We start from the raw sequence: 18567 nt of genomic DNA on the forward strand, positions 1-18567 counted from the left end.
CAAACCCCCACCGGGGCTCTGCGCAGTGCACGCATCCCTTAGCCTCTCCGTGCAGGCTTTCCTCACCTGGGACAGAGGGATAATTAACGCGCCTGGCCCGCAGGGTTGCTCTGCGGCATGAGCAGAGCGCCTAAAACGGTGCCGGCTGACATCAGTGCAGCAGACGGACATGCTCAGCCTCTCCGACTCCATCCTGTTCAGCTGTGTTCTTGCGCACAGACATGCCAATCATTGGAGGAATTCTGTTGGTGGCTTGAGTTTTTATAAAAACAGCCCCTTGCCAAGAAGGTGCCTCCCCTGAGGAGATGGGGGAAATATGTACAACACTGATTGCTTATCGAAGATCTGCAGAAGCCTCCTGGAAGGATGCAAATCAACGGGTCAATGGACTGGGAACAAAGAGGTTTCAGGTCTTCCTGGGACCCCTGCTGGCGCCCAGCCGGCTGCTGTCTGCCGTTGTCAATCACCTCTCGCCCCTCCCATTTCCCCTTCTCTTGACATAAAAGAAGCCTGAACTCTGCACTTTCTTAGGATGGATTTGAGGAATCCCATCTTCTCAGTTGGTGACTTCTCCATCAATAAACCTTTCTTGCTCCAAATTCTGGCGTTTTGAGTTTTGGCCTTTCGAAATGTCAGGCACATAGACCTTGAACCAGAAACATAAATGCTAATCATTCGCTATGACCTCTTTTTCTTCATTATAAAATGACTACCAAAAAAACCAGCAACCTTTCTAAAAGCGAGGTCTTCGAAAACAACAACAAAATAGCAAACTGGGCTGGGGTGGGCTGCGCCATTCACTAACAGAGGAGATCAGAACACGCCCCCCACAGGCCATTCTGACGTGAGAGGTATTTTGAGCTGAAGATCCATGAGAAGCAGCACATGCAGGGGCAGACTTTCTCTGGATGCTGCCAAAAATGGGTCCTCCAAACACAGAACTCGGCTGTGGTAAATCCCCTCCCCAGGAGTTTCACCAAGAAGAGAAGACCAACTCAGCCCAGGAGAGGAGCCTAGAGTCGACACCACACCCAGACAGACATCCTCACAAACTACACACCCGGACAGACATTGGCACAAACCCTCCTACCTCCTGTCCGTTTTCCTCAGTGCCCATTCACCTTTCCTAACAATCATTTGCTCTCTCATGAGTAGCCTTCCCTGCCTCCTCCGCTCTTAAGATGCTCTATAATGCTCCAACCTCGCCACTCCTTTGGATATTCATTTCTTTCTGTGATGCCCCGTGCATATAAATATAAAATCTAATAAACTTATAATATCTTTTCTCCTGTTAATCTATCTGCTGTCAGTTTAATTCACAGACCCCCACCCCAGTCCAGCTACTGATCCTAAGCGTGGAGGAAGTTCTCCTCCCCTACACTAGCTATAAGGCTTCAGCTGAATTACTTTATCTCTTCTACGCTTCTTCACTTGCAATATGGGAATGCTAATAATAACGTGCACTGCACAGAGCCCACTGCTCATTAAATGCTCAGTAAATGAATGGATTAGCTCCTGCAATTTCCCAACTCAGCTGACCAAATACTTATTAGGGTCAAATAAAGCAACATTTAATTGAAGACACTTTATAAACTGGAAAGCATATATTAAATGCTATATTATCCTATATAATAAAAGCCTAATATGCTAAGTGTCTGGTCATCCAGGTGGCCGTTCAACCAATCAAAGTGCAATATGCTAATGATATGCTAAGGCTGCTCAACTGCTTGCTATGACATACACTGACCACCAGGGGGCAGACAGTTGACTGGTCAACTAGTTGCTATGATGTGCACTGACCACTAGGGGACAGACACTCTGACCAGTAGGTAAACTTGCTGCTGGGGTCCACAGATCGATAGGGGCCAGACACTCTCTGGGGCTCTCCTGAGGCCCCTCCCCGGCTGGCCAACCTCCCATGTCTCTCCCCAGCCTTGATCATGGACCAGTGGGGTCCCTTGGCCTGGCTACACCCTCTTGCATTCTGGGACTCCTCGGGGGAATGTCAGAGAGCCAGTTTCGGCGCGATGGTGAAACGACCAGTCGTTATGATGCTTACTGACCACCAGGGGGCAGACGCTCAATTCAGGAGCTGCCCCTGATGGTCAGTGCACTCCACAGGGGGAGCACCACTCAGCTAGAAGCCAGGCTCACAGCTGGCAAGCACAGTGGCAGTGGTGGGAACCCCTCCTGCCTCCGCGGCAGCGCTAAGGATGTCCGACTGCATCCCCCGAGGGCTCCCGGACTGCAAGAGGGCGCAGGCTGGGCTGAGGTACCCTCCTCAGTACACAAATTTCATGCACTGGGCCTCTAGTCATAAATAATAAGAAAATTATATCAAGTACATCATAGAAGAAAATTAATACAAAAATTTTAAGTCATTATTTAGTATGAAAAATAGAGTGAGAAAGCAAATGGAAATAAAAACTGATAATTGTGCCAGGAGGTGGTCACATAGTCTAGCTGGATGTGAACTGGAGGAGACTTCCATGGTGTAACTGCAGACCTACCTTGTGAATGTGGTTATACCACAGATGTTATTTCCTACTTAAGATTAGCATCCCACTTCCCACCAAACCAACCTCTTTCAGCACCTAAGTCATTCTAAAACGGCACCTGGAATTTCATGACGACTTGATTTCTGTTCAGCCTGATTTTTTGAAACCAGAGTGAGCTGGTACAAAAGTGTACTATGCTAAGAGGAGCCAATGAGGAGGTCTATTACACATAAATACTTGAAGCTTCACTTCCCCCGAAGATCTACTGCCTATCTATTTTTGTGAAAACTAAAGAAATCAGAGGAAAAGCCGTTTTGGTCCCATTAGGTTTGCAGGAGGATGAATGGGGCGCCTGGAGCAATCAGAGAGCATTTTCACTTTTGTTTGCATGCCAGATTAAGCTCGCTGCTCCCAGTGTTCGCTGCAAACGCCACTTCTAATAGCCTGCACGTACTCATAGGGTTTGCAAATGAGGAATAAAGGAGGATTTTAAAATTGCAAATCTTCAGCAAAGCAAATTTAGCTTTCCATGAGCCTCCTCTCTGAAGGCAGTGGCTGGTTAACCCCCTGAAAGAAGACAGGAACGTAATCGGTGCACGTCTTCAATATAAAATTAGGGGCTCTAACTATAAACCATGACAAATTACAAGAAGTTCTTGTGAATAAACATGAATTCCATTCTTCCTCACCTTTGTACCCTGGATGGGGGAGCAAATATTCCATATCTTGGAGAACAACTAAAATACTGCACGCCGCCGACGGAGCCGTCATTCTTGCCGTGCGGCTTCTCAAGCTCTATCCCGTACCACTGTCCTGGAATGAGAATGGGCAGCTTTAACGGCATCTGCACTGTAGCCAAAGCAGCTATGCTGTTACCCAAACCCAAAGTCTTGATGGTTCCGCAACTTCACAAATGACCGAAATGAGGAATGATTGTCATGATCGTTCAGCTGTCAAAGGATAACATTGGAAAAGTTGAAAACGAACCGGGAAAATGTTTTACAAAGCTTCGCTGCAGAGTTGCACATTAAGAGAGAAAGCTAAAATGCAAACACGAATTTGGCAAGATTGGCTATAATGCAAGGAGTATGACCAAAACGTGTCTGAGAGCTGTGATGAACCAGCGCTTGTCCTGTGCTGGGGAACATGGGCTGTGTCAGTACTGAGATGGATAAAGGAACCAGCAACCTCTTCATTTTATTCCCAATGTTAGAACACCACAAACAGCTCTTCAATAATTACAGGAGGACACAAATCAAATGAAAAATATGGTTAGACATCATGGTAACTCTTCTTTTTCTTTCTGTTTTTCCCCACGCAGGGTGAAAAGAAATATTCTTTTTAATCTAAATGAAAAGGTTCAGGTTATCTAAGAGGAAGGATTTTCTAAAAGGCTTTTACGTATTTAAAAGGGTCTCCTCTGAGCAAAGTCATAGGATTTCCTTTTCTAGAGCCGAAAATGACAGTCGGGTGGTAAATATTAGGTAAGTGGACAAATACTCCTAATGATTCTCAAATTGAGGGTGACTCAGACCAGTTAAAAGTACCAAAAAATACATTTTTTTATTAAAAGGGAGAATTTAGTACTAATTGTATTTGGTTCCTTACAATCAGTATCAAATAAAAAAATAAGGATATAGATATTGAGAAATTTATTGCAACTTATAAATTCCCAAATACAAAAATATTGTTTCCTTCCAATTACTAGTTCAAAGAGACAATTATATAATGTCTAAAAAGACAACCTGAAAGTTCTTAGTATTTTTCCCTCTTATACTTGAGCTCATTTCCATAGTTTGGGTTGGAAAGATTAATTGCATGACCGTTTTTGTATTAAACAGTCCTACTATGCACAAGCACAGAGCAATGGATGCAAACCTACTGCTTGGCTGTAACTAGTGCCCTGAAAGTAGGTCATCACATTTCGGAACGTCACTAGCCAGGCTCACCTGTGGCCGCTGTTATTTCTCTGAGTGCCAGAGTTGGAATTTTCCAAGTTTTACTTCCTTCTGCCGTTGATGTTTTCCTACATAATTTTTTGCATTTTCTCTTTTTACCGGTAATGTACCATGCAGCTACTACATGCTTACCATATAGCTCTTGAGAATGCGTAACACACCAAAAAAAAGGCATTATGACAAGTGTTAATAACAGTGACTACACATTGTCAGGTCGTGGCGAGGAACAGATTTAAAAGACAATATTCCCATTTAAAAGACAATATTCTTCCCGAGGTGGCACTGATACAAACGCTAAGGAGGCTAAACAAGACCTCTCCGGGCTAGATCTTGTCATCTATAAAACGCCGAGCTATAACCACTGCTCCAGAGAACTGAATGACGTAACTTTCGATGCCACGAGAAATATATGCTACTACTTTCTAAAAGGCAGAATGACTTTAACAAAGTGTCTAACTTTTATTATATTTGCTTATTACTTCCCAGATTTCTAAATGCTTCCCATTAGGAATTTAAAAATTGAAAGTCAAACTAAACGATGAACTGCATCCAGCAAATCAAACCACGCCAGCCTTGTCTAACATAACCACAGAAAGGAAACTCAAAAGACATCCGGGACTGTGAAAATCAACCTACCTTTGGGATTACTAAGTTTTTGAAAACTGTATTGAGAACATCCTAACTATGCTCAATTACTACCTGGAGGCCTAAGAGAAACATGAATTATAAAGCATATGGCCCCTCTCAAATCAATTAGTTGGACTGCAATGACAAGTGACGTTACTGAAACAAGAATGTGTGGGGAGACAATGCTGCAGGGCGCTCTCGTGCTTCTGCATGTTCCGTGGACAGAGGCACTAACTGGCTTTCCATGGGAGTCTGTACAGAGGACAGGCGTGAAGGGACAGACAGAGTCTCCCCCGGAGTGAAGGAGAGGTGAAGCACACTTAGGGTTGGTGTGAAGGTGCAGGTTCCTTAAGCTCACAGCGCCTCTCCCAGAGCGTAAACCACTGGGTGTGCAGTGTCACCTGGCCCCCTACCTCACCTTCGAAACTGGGGCCCAGGGAACAATTGCAAAAAAAAAAAAGAGGTGCCACTGGCTCCTGCTATTGTTGTGAGCACTGAAGTCCTCTGTCTCTGACCCAGGAGCCCCATTGTCTGCCAGCACCCAGGCAACCATGGCAATCTACCTGGTTAGCCTGCAAATGGGGTAAAATCTCAGAGCCTTCACAGGCTGCTACAGACATTCTAAAAAAGCATTGTCTAGGCAACCTGGTCCCTCCATGCAGCGATGCCACCATGTGTCAAAGCAGCACATTGCTACTTACACACACGAACGTGGTTTCACTCAGCTGGCTTCCCCCTGAAATTTCAGTCACTGGAAATGCAAAAGGAAAATAGCCTTTCTTCTGGAATCCCCACAGAAGTCTAGATGGGAATTAAAATATAAAGACACACATGCGTTTCTAAGGTTCCGGGCACGCAAAAGCTTCGTCCTCTTCCTGTGCACCTTGCTTGCCTTTCTCTGATACAAGCTCTGCAGTGAACTCGTCATCTGCTCATTTTCAAGATGATCCTCAGCCAGAACCTAATGCTAACGTGTCTGCTCTGTCGTTGCACACACGCGGCCATCAGTGGAAGTGAGGCCGGAGAGTGACAGCCACTTCAAACACTATCGGCAAGAAAATGTATGGATAACAGTCAACCTGGGTACAAACAGTCTGCGTTTCAATCACTGTTGTGCATTTCCTGCGCCACAGCTACCAATGTTCCTCAGAAATTCTCTGTCATCGCATGTGACGTGTTAAGCCTTCTGGACCCTACAGAGTTCAGGCGGGACGAAGACTGCGCACACGAGTTACCTGGAGCAAAGTTCGTCGTCCCGAAAAACCTGACGGTGCCGATCCGCTGGCCAACCACCAGCACCCTGTCCCCCAGCTGGAGCTCCCCCGCGGGGCGGGTACTATTTGCTCCAGATGTTGCTGAAGATTTCAAACCTGTGTCATCGGTTGGTGGGGGGAAGGGGTTAGGGCAGGAAAAGAGGAGAAAAAACAAAAGGGAAAAAATAAGAAAACACATTAGCCAAAATATCACTCTGTATTCTAACCAGTCCAGTTGGCTGGAGATTTTGATTTACGATGCCTTTCATTATAGGTCATCTACAGCAGCGAGTTCCAACCTTTTCATCCCCTGGCACACATAAGCTAATTACTAAAATTCTGCGGCACACCAAAACATATATTTTTTGCCGATATGACCAAAAAAAAAAAATAGATGTAATTTTGATTCCTTCACACCATTGTTGTGTTGGCTGTTGTCATTTTTTTATTTGACAAACTAAGGGAAAAGAGGTCAGTGCCCCTGACTAAGTAGTCAGGAATTGCATATTTTACAAGTTCTTGTGGCACACTGGTTGAAGATCACCGATCTATCGTTCTGTTTCTCCCGTGTGAGGTCAAGCTACTCAGGGAGATGTGAGGAGCTGCCTGAGAAAACTCTGGCCGTGGGAACTGAACACACACAATTCCTGATCAACTCTGTCCAGACTGCCCGGTGGCACCCTCTCCGAGAACAGAGGCTGGAGAGTAAGTACTTTTGACTTTGTCACGACGACTCAGCTCTGCTGTTGTAGCACAAAAGCTAACATAGACAGGTGGGCGTGGCATGTTCCAATAACACCTTATTTACAAATATTTGGTGGCAGGTTGGATTTGGCCATGGGCTGTCATTGGCCAATTGTAAAATCCTACGATCAGAGTTGTTCACTGGGACTCAGTGTAAATGACACACATAGGAATGTGATTTGAGGTGAAATTGCTATCAGGTTCCAATGACCCCATCTGATTTCCTTATTGGAAACAAAACCCCTCACCTTGACTCAGACCTAAACCCTGAAGTGCCTGTGGAACACCAGCAGTCCTGGAGAATACTGCCTAGAGAGCTGTCCAGTAACTACAGAGACGAGGAGCGGCTTCTCCACCCCCACCACCAGACGGAGCAGCTGTTATCTGGGGAGGCCTAGAGAGCCCCGCAGAGGGCGCGGGGTGGAGGGCAAGTCACCCTGTGAAAGGGGAGAGACTATGGCAACAAATAAACCGGGGGAGGAGGAGGAGGGAGGCCTGGATAAAGGGCAATGCTAAACAGCCCTGGGCCCTCAAATAACTAATATCCCCATAGCACTTCACAGTCTACAACATGTTTTTCATAAGAATTATGAAAACTCAGAAATTAACTAAGACATGGTGTTCACAGGAGGCAGGTGGCACACCTGGACTAAATCCAGACCCTATGACCAGAAATCCTCAGGTTCAGGTTGCACAGATGCTGGCAGGGTTCGCAGCTAGTTACAATCACATCAGAACAGGTTCTCGCGGCCAACCTGTAGGAGAGCCTCCGACCCTCCCTACAGAGCTTTAAATAGTGGGTAAAACTAGAGAAAGCATGCATTTAAAATGTGAAGATGACACAAAAGCATGTGCAGAAGCCAATATGCATGATGTGAGGAACAAAATTCTGAGGGTGAGAGCTCTAGCCTCAAATTACATGAAAATGCCGAGTCCTATAGCGAGCAGTAACGTAAAGAGACTGGCACAGGCCCGTCTGAGCCGACAGCACAGTGCGGCCGCCCACACTGCAGCAGCGGTAGACTCGCTGGTACTGAGAGGAAGGGTTCAGCTCACTACCGGCTGCCAGGAGGGGTCTGGGGACCCTGAGGCGTGGGGAAGAGCTGACGATACCTGGGACAGAGATGGACTAAACAGCAGCAGAGAAAGCAGCAGACAGACCTGAGGGTGAGCCCGGGGGAGCCACTTACACACGGCCATGACTTACCTCCCTCCCTAAGCCTCCGTTTCCTCATCCATAAAATGAGGATGATAACAACAGTACCTACGCCATAGGTTTATTTTGAGAATTACATAAAATAAGGTACGTAAAGTGCCTAAAATAGTACCCGAAATATTAAGTATACAGTACATGTTAGTTATGATTTGGTTTATGTTGGAGAAGAGATAAGGAAGATAGCAAACCATACATTTCCAATTATCTGAGGATGTGTCGTAAAGTTCTATAACGAACCTTAAAGGGCGGGAGGCCTCAGACACATGGGGAAGGGAAGTCAACCCGACGGGTGGCTGGCGTGAGCAGGGCGCTAGGCGAGAGGCTGAGAGGTCGAGCACGCTTACGAAGGGGAGGGAGGCAGGGCCGTGGGGAACACAGGGGAGGGTGCAAGTAGTTCAATCTGATTGAAGTCAAGGGTTCCTTCTACACATTTAAAAAGAGCAAATCTACTTACAAACAGACCAAGATAAAAACCACCAAGAAAGCCTGGTTGAAAAAGCCATAGATACCAGCGCTGGCCCTGGATGGCACAGACGGGCTTTTGCTCGTGGTCGGCTTGCCACTGCCCCGGGCGTGCAGTTTCCTGGGGTGGCTCTGCTTGTGCTCCAAGGAAGACGCAGAGGACAAGCTGCTGATGGAGCCAGGCAGGTGAACTGAAACTGGGAGAGGAAAGGAATATATCAAAGGGCGAGCACAGGAAGTGAGCCAATGAGACACTTCTCCAGGTAAATCCTCCTGAAGCTCGCCCCTTCGCTTCCCCAACTGTGGATTACCTGGTGCTGAATTACATGCCTGGTTTCATGCAAGACAGCTGATACATAAAAGACCTTATAACTCAAGCAACTGTATTTTAAGGAAACACACTGTATGATGACAATCTTATACAAGACAACATCATCACATCCGTAGACTTCAGCTGACTACCTACCCTAACCACCACTCCCTCACCTCTCACTTTAGATGGGACAGTAGAATCCCATCTTATTACACAAACAACAGTGCTAATATGTTTTAAGGTAACAAAGTTTAATATTTAAATGTTTTGAGTCAACCTGAAGGCAAGCAGGAATACTTCTAAATTTTCCATTCATGCTCTATTTACCTGATGATTTGAAAGCTACAGGCAACTTTAAATCTTTTCATCAAGCCTTTTACACTATGTAATGTCCTTCTGCTCTCAATATAGTTCTCTAATGTAAGTACACAAGAATCACAGTACGGGATTTTATATAAAAACATATACATACTTGAGCAAGAGCTGCTTAGGGGATTTTTCAAGGATAAATTTTTACTATACTGATTTTTCCCTGAAAAACTTTAAAATTTAGCCCCATAGAAGTTATGTCATTGTATTATCTTAAAGTGCCATCATGAAATGTAACTGTGAGGACAGAATTATAAAGTGTGTTACCATCTTTCTCCGTCGCGGTTTTCAGTTCCTCACCAGCAGACAGCGAAAGCGTTGATTCCGAAGCGCCGTCTCTTTTTGGTGGCATTAACCCTAGAACACAGCACAAAATACGCTCAGCAAGAAAGAATTTTGTTTATCGTTACACATAAAAATGTACTTTCTTTTTCAGTAGAGAAGGCCCTCCTAGTTAAATCTTATCCACTTCTGAAAACATGCTGGATAATAAATCCACAGACAGCAGGGGCCAGTAATTCATTATTTAAAGGGAAGAGAAAAGAATGCATTCCTAGCCCACCTGAAAACCCGTTTCCCCAAATATCACTAAAGTGTATTTTAAACCTGTTTAGCACTCCATTAAGGAATCTAAATAACAGAAAGCATTTACAGCACAGCTGCTGAATTGCATGATACGCATGCACAAGGCTGGCAGGTAGAGCAAACAAACGCAGCTGAGATGGGACAGTTGCACACTTGCTAGGACTTGCAAACGATTTACATCATTTCACAGGTGTGTGCATGCAAATTCATTATAGCAGATTCTCTATTTAGATAGCGAACTTCAGGTAAAAACAAATTTTATGAGTAATTACTCATGTAAGTGAGAATCAGGTTGTAAAATATCCTGTACTCTTTGCCACTGGTATTTTGAAAATGACTACCCCACTCTCAATACACCCAACTCCCACAAAAAATTCACTAAAAAAAAAAAGCTCATGAATAACACTCTACCCTATTAAGACTCCTGTTTCAATTCTACAGACCCAAATTATGTAAATAATAAACCTAGGGCGTTGCACCAGTTTTAAATTCCACCGACACCCATTTCCGTCCCACTCACTGACGAAGCACTCTGGGTGGAGAGCTGTGCTTGGCACTATAGCATCGCAAACGTGAACAAGACATGGTCTAAGCCAGGGGTGGGCAAACTTTTTGACTCGAGGGCCACAATGGGTTCTTAAACTGGACCGGAGGGCCGGAACAAAAGCATGGATGGAGTGTTTGTGTGAACTAATATAAATTCAAAGTAAACATCATTACATAAAAGGGTATGGTCTTTTTTTTTTTTTTTTTTTAGTTTTATTCATTTCAAACTGGCCGGATCCGGCCTGCGGGCCGTAGTTTGCCCACGGCTGGAGACCTTTTCTTGTTGGTGAGGTAGAAAGACATGGAGATGAATAACTAAAATAGGACATTTTTGATGTAAGTACTAGCAGAGGAGGAGGGGACAATAATCATGGCTACAAAGGTAAATTAATGCCTCCACCAGATCGCGTGTTGAGATGGGTCTTGAGGGGTGGGTCTGATTTCTTCTAGAGAATACTGGAGGTTTGGTCAGAAAGAACTGGGGGGGGGGGGGGTAGGCATTCTGGATGAACTAAAAAAAGTCTTAAAGACAGAGTCAGACAAGGATGAGTAGTGTGGCTGGAATAAAGAGTTGTTTGGGCTGGGGGACAAGTAAACTGGATAGATTGGGTCAGAGTAAAATCTTAGAAGGGACAGCGCTGGCTCCGGACTGGAACCTTGGGAAGGAGTGAGCCTCTGACAGGTTTGGAGAGAAGGACTGGCATGAACAGTTACGGGGGAGTGACGAGACCCTGACAGCAAAGTTGAGGAGGAAACGAGAGGAGAGGCTGGAGCAGAGACCAGGTAGAGTTGTTACACAGGCCAGGAATGAGGCCAGAGCCACAACAGCAGGAGCTGAATGGACAGGTGGGTAAGAGACTTTGTGAAACAACCCAGAGTGGATTTATTTTTCAGTATATTTTTCAGTTCTGAAATATCTGTTTGGTCCTTTCTTTATATTTGAATTTTTTGTTGAGATAAACCGGAGATTCACATGCAGTGGTAAGAAACAATACAGGGAGATCTTGTACACTTTGCCTAGGTTCCCCCAAAGGTAGCATTTTACAAAACTTATTATAACACCAGAGGCCTGATGCACAAAATTCATGCAAGGGGCTTGGCCTTCGCAGCCCCAGCTTCGTCTGGAAGGTCTTCCGGAAGGACGTCCGGTCTAATTACGCTTTTATTAATATAATAGAGGCCCGGTGCATGAAATTCATGCACTGGGGGGGGGGTCCCCCCAGCCCAGCCTGCGCCCTCTAGCAGTCCAGGAACCCTCAGGAGATGTCTGACTGCTGCAGAGACAGGAGAGGCTCCCACCACCACTGCTACACTCACCAGCTGTGAGCCCAGCTTCTGACTGCGCAGTGCTCCCCTTGTAGGAGCACACTGACCACCAGGGGGCAGCTCCTGTGTTGAGCATCTGCCCCCTGGTGGTCAGTGTGCATCATAGCGACTGGTTGTTCTGCCATTCAGTCGATTTGTATATTAGCCTTTTATTATATAGGATCTTTTTTTTCTTTAATATATTTTATTCATTTTTTACAGAGAGGAGGGGAGAGGGATAGAGTTAGAAACATTGATGAGAGAGAAATATCGATCAGCTGCCTCCTGTATACTCCCTACTGGGGATGTACCCACAACCAACGTACATGCCCTTGACCAGAATCGAACCTGGGACCCTTCAGTCTGCAGACCAACGCTCTATCCACTGAGTCAAGCTGGTTAGGGCTACGCTTTTATTATTATAGCTAACCAGGATACTGACACTGATACAATACACCAATCTCAGATTACCCTATTCATCTGTGTGTGTGTGCATGCGCGCACACACATGCATGCGTATTCATGTGTGCACACATGCATCATTGGTTCTTTTTATATTTTCATTTCTCTAATGAAACTTTCCATTTGTCTAAGGAGTGTTCCCTTAATTCTAAGAGCACTGGTTATTATTATGTTCTTTAAACTCTATCTGTATCATTTCAGGACTGGCATCTTTTGATCGTCCTTTTCCTTGAGAGATGTTGAGATTTTCCTGGTCATTCATATTTGGAGCAATTTGGGGTTGTAGCCTATAGATTGTGAATATTATTTAAAGGACTCTGGGTCCTGTTTAACTGCTATGGAAATGCTGTTTTGTTTTGTTTTGTTTTGGCCAGGAGCCGACCCATTAGGTTCAGGCTGAAAGTTCCCACCTTCTGTGACTGTGGTTCCAATGTCAGTTCAGCTGCCAAAGCCTCTTTGCGACATCTCAGGTGCCGTGTCGCCCAGCACCAGTGTGGGGCCAGGCAGATCCGAGCACATCCAACTTGGAAGTAAGCCGGAGACTTCACCCCAGCATTGTCAGGTCACTTTCTTGAGCTCCCTCCCATCCATGATCTCCCTGACACTTTCCTGCCCCTAGGGGGCGCCCCTCCTGGTATTCTGGATACAACGTCTGGGTTTTAGTTCCCCTGCTCTGTCCTACAGTCTCCTGAGCCAGATTCTGCCTCGGGGCCAAGCTGTGGAAAAAAGAAAGAAAACTAATGGGGATTCCAGGCATGTTCTTGGGACCCCGGTTTCTCTGGTCAGAGGCAAGGGTTCTCCCTTGGGGGTCAGAGGCCTGTTGCACCACACAGGGCTGCCCAGGGTGGGGTGGGGAAGAGCCAACAGGGGAAGGAAGCACTCAGGGAAGAAGCAAGGGGTCTCCTCCACGTTCTGTCTCCCAAACGAGAGTGAGGGGCTTCTCTTTGAGCTTTCGTTCCCTGTCTGCTGAAACTTCAGGGTTTCAGCTTAAAGGATTCCATTTGCAATAGCTTCAAAAAGTATGAAGACCTAGGAATAGACCTAACAAAACAGGCACAAGACATCTGTAGAGAAAGTTATAAAATCCGATTAAGATACTTCTGAAGGCTCTAACTAAACAGACATCCCAAGCTCATCATTAAAAGACTGAATATTGTAAAGACGTCTGTTCTCCCCTGATTTGAAGTTTAAATGCAATACCCGCTAAAAGGTCAACAGATATCTTTTAAATGAAACAACAGCTTTTCCTAAAATTTACACAGAAGTGTGGTTTATAAGAGCACAAATCGGGAAGACACTGTTGGGGCAGGAAGCCTTCTTCTACTGGACGCCAAGAAGTATTTTTTTAAACTACAGCAATTAGGAGTGCAGTGTTACACGGGGATGTTCAAATAACCCCACGCAACAGGTTGGAAAGGCCAACCAAGTTCCTGGGCAGAATCCTTCGATCACAGCAGAAAGCCGTTTCTGCGTGAGTATGAATGAGTTAGCAAGCATGCGTCGCACTCTTGTTTTGTGCTAGGTGCTAGTGCATACAAAAAGACAAAATACTCTCACCCTCCATTTAAAGCTTCAAATTTTGCTGACAGAATAAAAGACCTGCCCAAGTAAAGGAGTCAGAGGACAAAACCCAGAAGAACAAAGAACAGTCAGGTGGTGTGGATAAAAGTGTGGGCAAGTTAGGGGATGAAGAGATCAAAGAGATCTGGGGTCACCGGGGAAGTTTTCATGGAGAAATGGGATCTGAAAAAGGAGGTAAAAAACGGCTGGGGCCTCAAAAGGCAGAAGTCAGATGACTGCCCTGGGGAACCAGCATGAGACCACGCACTCGGGGAGGAGTGAGAGCAACGTGCTGCACACTGCACGGGAGACAGGGAGATGCAGCAAACCATCCTCAACCCGGCAGCCGGCAGCCTCCATCAAACAGAGAATGCGCTCTGGCTGCCAGTTCCAGGAGTCCGACGTTTTCTGATAAAAAACCAAGTCACTGAAACTCCTGAACAGGTGATAAACATAGAGCAGCTGTGAAGGATTTTTAGAGGTATAAACTCTAGCTTTGAGGTTCGATTGGGGGGTGGTAAGGGTATGGAGATCGTAGGAAGAAAAGGAAGGAAGGAACAGATCTGAAATACGCGTCAGGAATTAAAATCATAAACTATGACTGAGCTCTAAAAGCACACTAAGGTGCAGGTTTTATCAGATTCGTAGTTAGGTAGCAAAAAGGGTGTGAAACAACCCACATATGAGGCATTCCACAAATAAAATTAACGTGCGGAAGGAAATATTTAAGTTTCCGGTTGGACCTACCAGTATTTACTTTTGACGTTACATGAGCCACATCAATTTTCTGGGACCTGGTGAGCGGGACAGCTTTTGTAGAAGGAGAGTGGATTATATTCTTCCTTCGATCTTTTGCTTTACTTATCTTTGAAAGGGGTGCAAAAATGCCTGAGGGAGAACGTAGAATTTTGGTGTTAAGCAATTAAAAAAGCATTTTAAAGCCAGTACAACTGCTTAGTAATATAAATCTTTAAGTTCGTTTTTAGCACCTTCTAGGTGTCCTGTAGTGACAGACAAAAAAACACAGTCCGTGGCATCAAAGAGCTTACAACCTAGTTGTCAAGACAAACAACATACACAATAACTTAAGAATCCCATACAAGACACATAATCAGATGTTAAGTGAAATTACAGGGGGAAGAGAAATGAGTAAAGGTCACAGTTTTCCATTATAATTATTTCTAAGATATTGACAAATAGTGCACTATATAATATAAAAACCACTCTTCTATGTCACTTTATCTCTACCTCCTTTCAGACTCATATTTTCCCACATTAAAGCTTTTTATGTCCACATTTTATCTCTCTTCAAGCCTGTACAGCTTTAGAAGACAAAATTCAATATTACTCATCTCTGCATTCCCCCACGGTACCGACTTACAGTGCCTTACACATACAGGGGAATAAAAAATCCTTTGAGTATAAAATATAAGCTTCCCTAAATGCCTAGCCCTCAGCTCCTGCCAGTCATAAACAACACAGTGTGTGCTGCGGAAGGAGGCCCGCATAGACACAGGGAGGAGGTGTCTATATGCAATGGCTGGGAGCACAGAATTCCATTTAAAACGGAGTTTATCCAAAAAAATTATCCAGTATCAATAAGCATGTATAGACGTCATAGTGGATATGGACTATAAATACCAAGATGATCTTGCTAAGACATTTTTTATAAAGAAAATAAAGTCCTAATATTTAAAAAGAAAATAAAGTCCTGATATGTATATTATACACTTCCATTGAGTGTTTATAACCTACCAGACATCATGAGTAAAATGTAATATATTAGAACCAACTTGTTTTAAAATAAAATTGTAGAAATGTTCAAGATTCTACAAAAAGTGAGTGCTTTGTACTAGCTCACAAGTGTAACACGTGTCAACTGTGATACTTTGCTGCTGATCTCGACTCTTTCCTCCCACGGATTCTACAGTGCCGTACCCTGATTTTCCTACTTCTTTGATTTATCCACAATGTTCTGCTCTGTCTCCCACCTTCCCAATTTCCTTGACTTTCTATTCTATTCTTTGACAAACACACACACACACACACACACACACACACAGCCCTTGATGATGATCACATTCTGTGTTGCCAAGAATTGGTGGGGAGATTATTTTATCTCTGGGAATATAAACGTATACAATGTTGCTGAAGAGGTGTGCCCAAAGATTTCGAGGTCACACTTGCATATTGTGAGGAGAACATAGATTTCAAAAGCCAAAGCAATTTCTAGTTTACTGCTATAACCCGTTTTGGAAACTGCCTGGGCTCAGAACACCAAGCTGGCTGAGCAGGAAGGTTACTCCCATTCTTCTGCATAACCCAACACATGATTCTTGCCCCCCAACTTGCCTTCAAGTTTGTAAAGGAAGACAGAGGCAAGGTTCCTGGGGGGATCCAGCTTTGTCCTAATCAAGCATGCCTCTCCTTCGGCTGATGAGGTCTGGGGAGCCCACATGCATCTGCTACAATATAAGCACTTCCCAGCCATCTGATTTACATCTGCCATGTGTGTTGCTAATGGTTTTGATCTTGCCCTTGGTCTGCTTGACAGGTGCCAAAATTAGCTAATAGAGGAAAATTAAAATTAAATTCTTAATCTCTCACAACTAACCATATAAATCCCCAGTTGTTTAAGTAATGTAGTTTAAAAAAATTAAAACATTCAAAAGAATAAAACATATAACTAATGATTATATTAGGAAGATCTATCTAAGCTTAAAAGCAATGTAAGAAGTTTTAAAGGCAAAAGACTTTTAACTACATAAAACTATATGTTCAAAAACACTGCAAATGAAGTTCAAAGGCAAATCACAAACTGAACAAGATATCTGTAAGAAACATTAAGGGCTTCATATCCTAAATATGTATTTGTATTTTTAAAAACTCTTACTTAAAGAAACAACACTAATATCCCAAAATGTTAATGGACAAATAATATGAATATCTCTTGGTAACTGTCAAGATAACATACAAAATACATATACTACAATAAAATATTTAAGGGTTTTATTTCTCCACAATCAGAGAAATATGAACTCAGACAGAAACTTTCACCCATCAAATTAGAAAAAAAAGAAAACGGAGACACAAAAATCACAATATTTAAAAATTTGGAGAAATTATATTGGCTGTCAAGTAAAAGTACAGAATATATAACTATATATAACCCAAATTTTGTTACAAAGTTAAACAGAAAAAATATACAGATGATTTTCTTCTTTTTCCTTTTTTATGTTTTTCAAATCTTACACAATGAGCATTTTTTGAACAAAAAAATTAATAATGGACCAAGCAAATGAGGCTCCATCATAAATGTATGACAGAAGGAAACTGGTCATTTGGATAATTTGTAACAGCTAGCGAGTAGCTAACATGTTTTGAGTGCTTACGGGGAATCAAGCGCTATGCTAGGTGCTTTATATATTCATCAACATGTTTAATCCTCATATGAGTCCTTGGGGTATTATTATCCCCATTTCATAGAAGATAAATTGAGGCACAAGAAAAGAAAAAGGGTCACACAGCTGGTAGGTAGAGAAGCTGATTCACACCCACACACTCAGACTCCAAAGCCCACACTCCTCAGCAATTCACCATATTGCCTCCCCATGGGGCTCTAAGATGAAATACGGTGCAGCCAGGGAAATGAATGGTCTAGAAGAATACCTCATGGCAAGGAAAAATATTCACAACATAGTGTCAAATTGAAATCAATGTGTCAAGGGTACGTGTGTGCGTGTGTGCGTGTGTGCATGTGTGTGTGCGCAAGAGAAAGAGAATATGAATTAAACAACCATTTCTCAGAAAGAGAAATGTCCCAGCTCAGGAGTCCGGAAATAAAGTTGGCCTCATTTGCTTTCCAATCTGCCAAGTTTCCAACCTCCAGGCTCTGTATTTCCTTGATAACAAAGTCCTCCCCGCAGTCGTGATACCAGCACAGGCAGGAGTTTAGGAGGTCTGAGGGGCTGGTGGTCTCCTGTGAGCACGTCTCCCAGTCCCTGGGCTGCTCTCAGCGAGAAAAAAAGCAGCCCCTTCAGTTATTAATAAGCAATGGGAGTGGGGGGCAGGGAGACAGAGAGTTTTATTTTCACACAATAAGAGAGTAAACATTTTTGAGTATTTTAACTTAATTATCATTACGTCAGATAGGCTCTTCCTTACCATATTTGGGGGCACATTTAAAGTACTGGACTCTCCCAACACTTCCATTGTTTTTCCCTTCTGGTTCATCCAACTCAATGCCAGCCCACTGCCCACTTGCAAATTCAGTTGTTCCACAAAATCTTAATGTTCCAACCTAAAGAAAATGTAAATTAGAGTAACCTTTGAGTATGACTAGTAACTCTATATGTTTAAAAAAAAAAAAAACATTCTCTCAAAGTAGACTTCAGAACAAGGAAATTACCAGGGATAAAAAGAGATAGTAAGTAGTGATAAATGAGTCAATTCACCAAGAAGACATGAGTCCTAAATCTATATGCACCTAACAACTGAGCTTCAAAACCAAAAATCACTAACAGAAAGATATATGGAAAATCTTCAAATATTTGGAAATTAAACAATGTACTTTTCAATTTCCATGGTGACAAAAAGTCACAGGGAAATTAGAAAATATTTTGAATTGAATGAGAATAACACAACATATCAAAACATATGGGATGCAGCA

At 43.6% G+C, this 18567-nt stretch overlaps 1 protein-coding gene across 5 annotated transcripts in view; it reads right to left on the reverse strand.

Annotated features, from left to right (window-relative positions):
* Positions 1 to 18567, reverse strand: part of CLIP4 (CAP-Gly domain containing linker protein family member 4) — a 53864-nt gene that overhangs the window by 9025 nt on the left and 26272 nt on the right. For all 5 annotated transcript variants that reach the window (XM_059660234.1, XM_059660231.1, XM_059660232.1 and 2 more), the window contains 6 exons: positions 18063 to 18198; positions 14646 to 14786; positions 9708 to 9797; positions 8806 to 8955; positions 6319 to 6453; positions 3188 to 3311 (listed from right to left, as the gene is read on the reverse strand). In XM_059660234.1, coding sequence (XP_059516217.1) covers positions 3188 to 3311; positions 6319 to 6453; positions 8806 to 8955; positions 9708 to 9797; positions 14646 to 14786; positions 18063 to 18198 — 776 coding nt within the window. The remainder of the gene's footprint in view (positions 1 to 3187; positions 3312 to 6318; positions 6454 to 8805; positions 8956 to 9707; positions 9798 to 14645; positions 14787 to 18062; positions 18199 to 18567) is intronic.

The sequence above is a fragment of the Myotis daubentonii genome, chromosome 12 (assembly GCF_963259705.1).
Source record: "Myotis daubentonii chromosome 12, mMyoDau2.1, whole genome shotgun sequence".
Lineage (NCBI taxonomy): Eukaryota > Metazoa > Chordata > Mammalia > Chiroptera > Vespertilionidae > Myotis > Myotis daubentonii.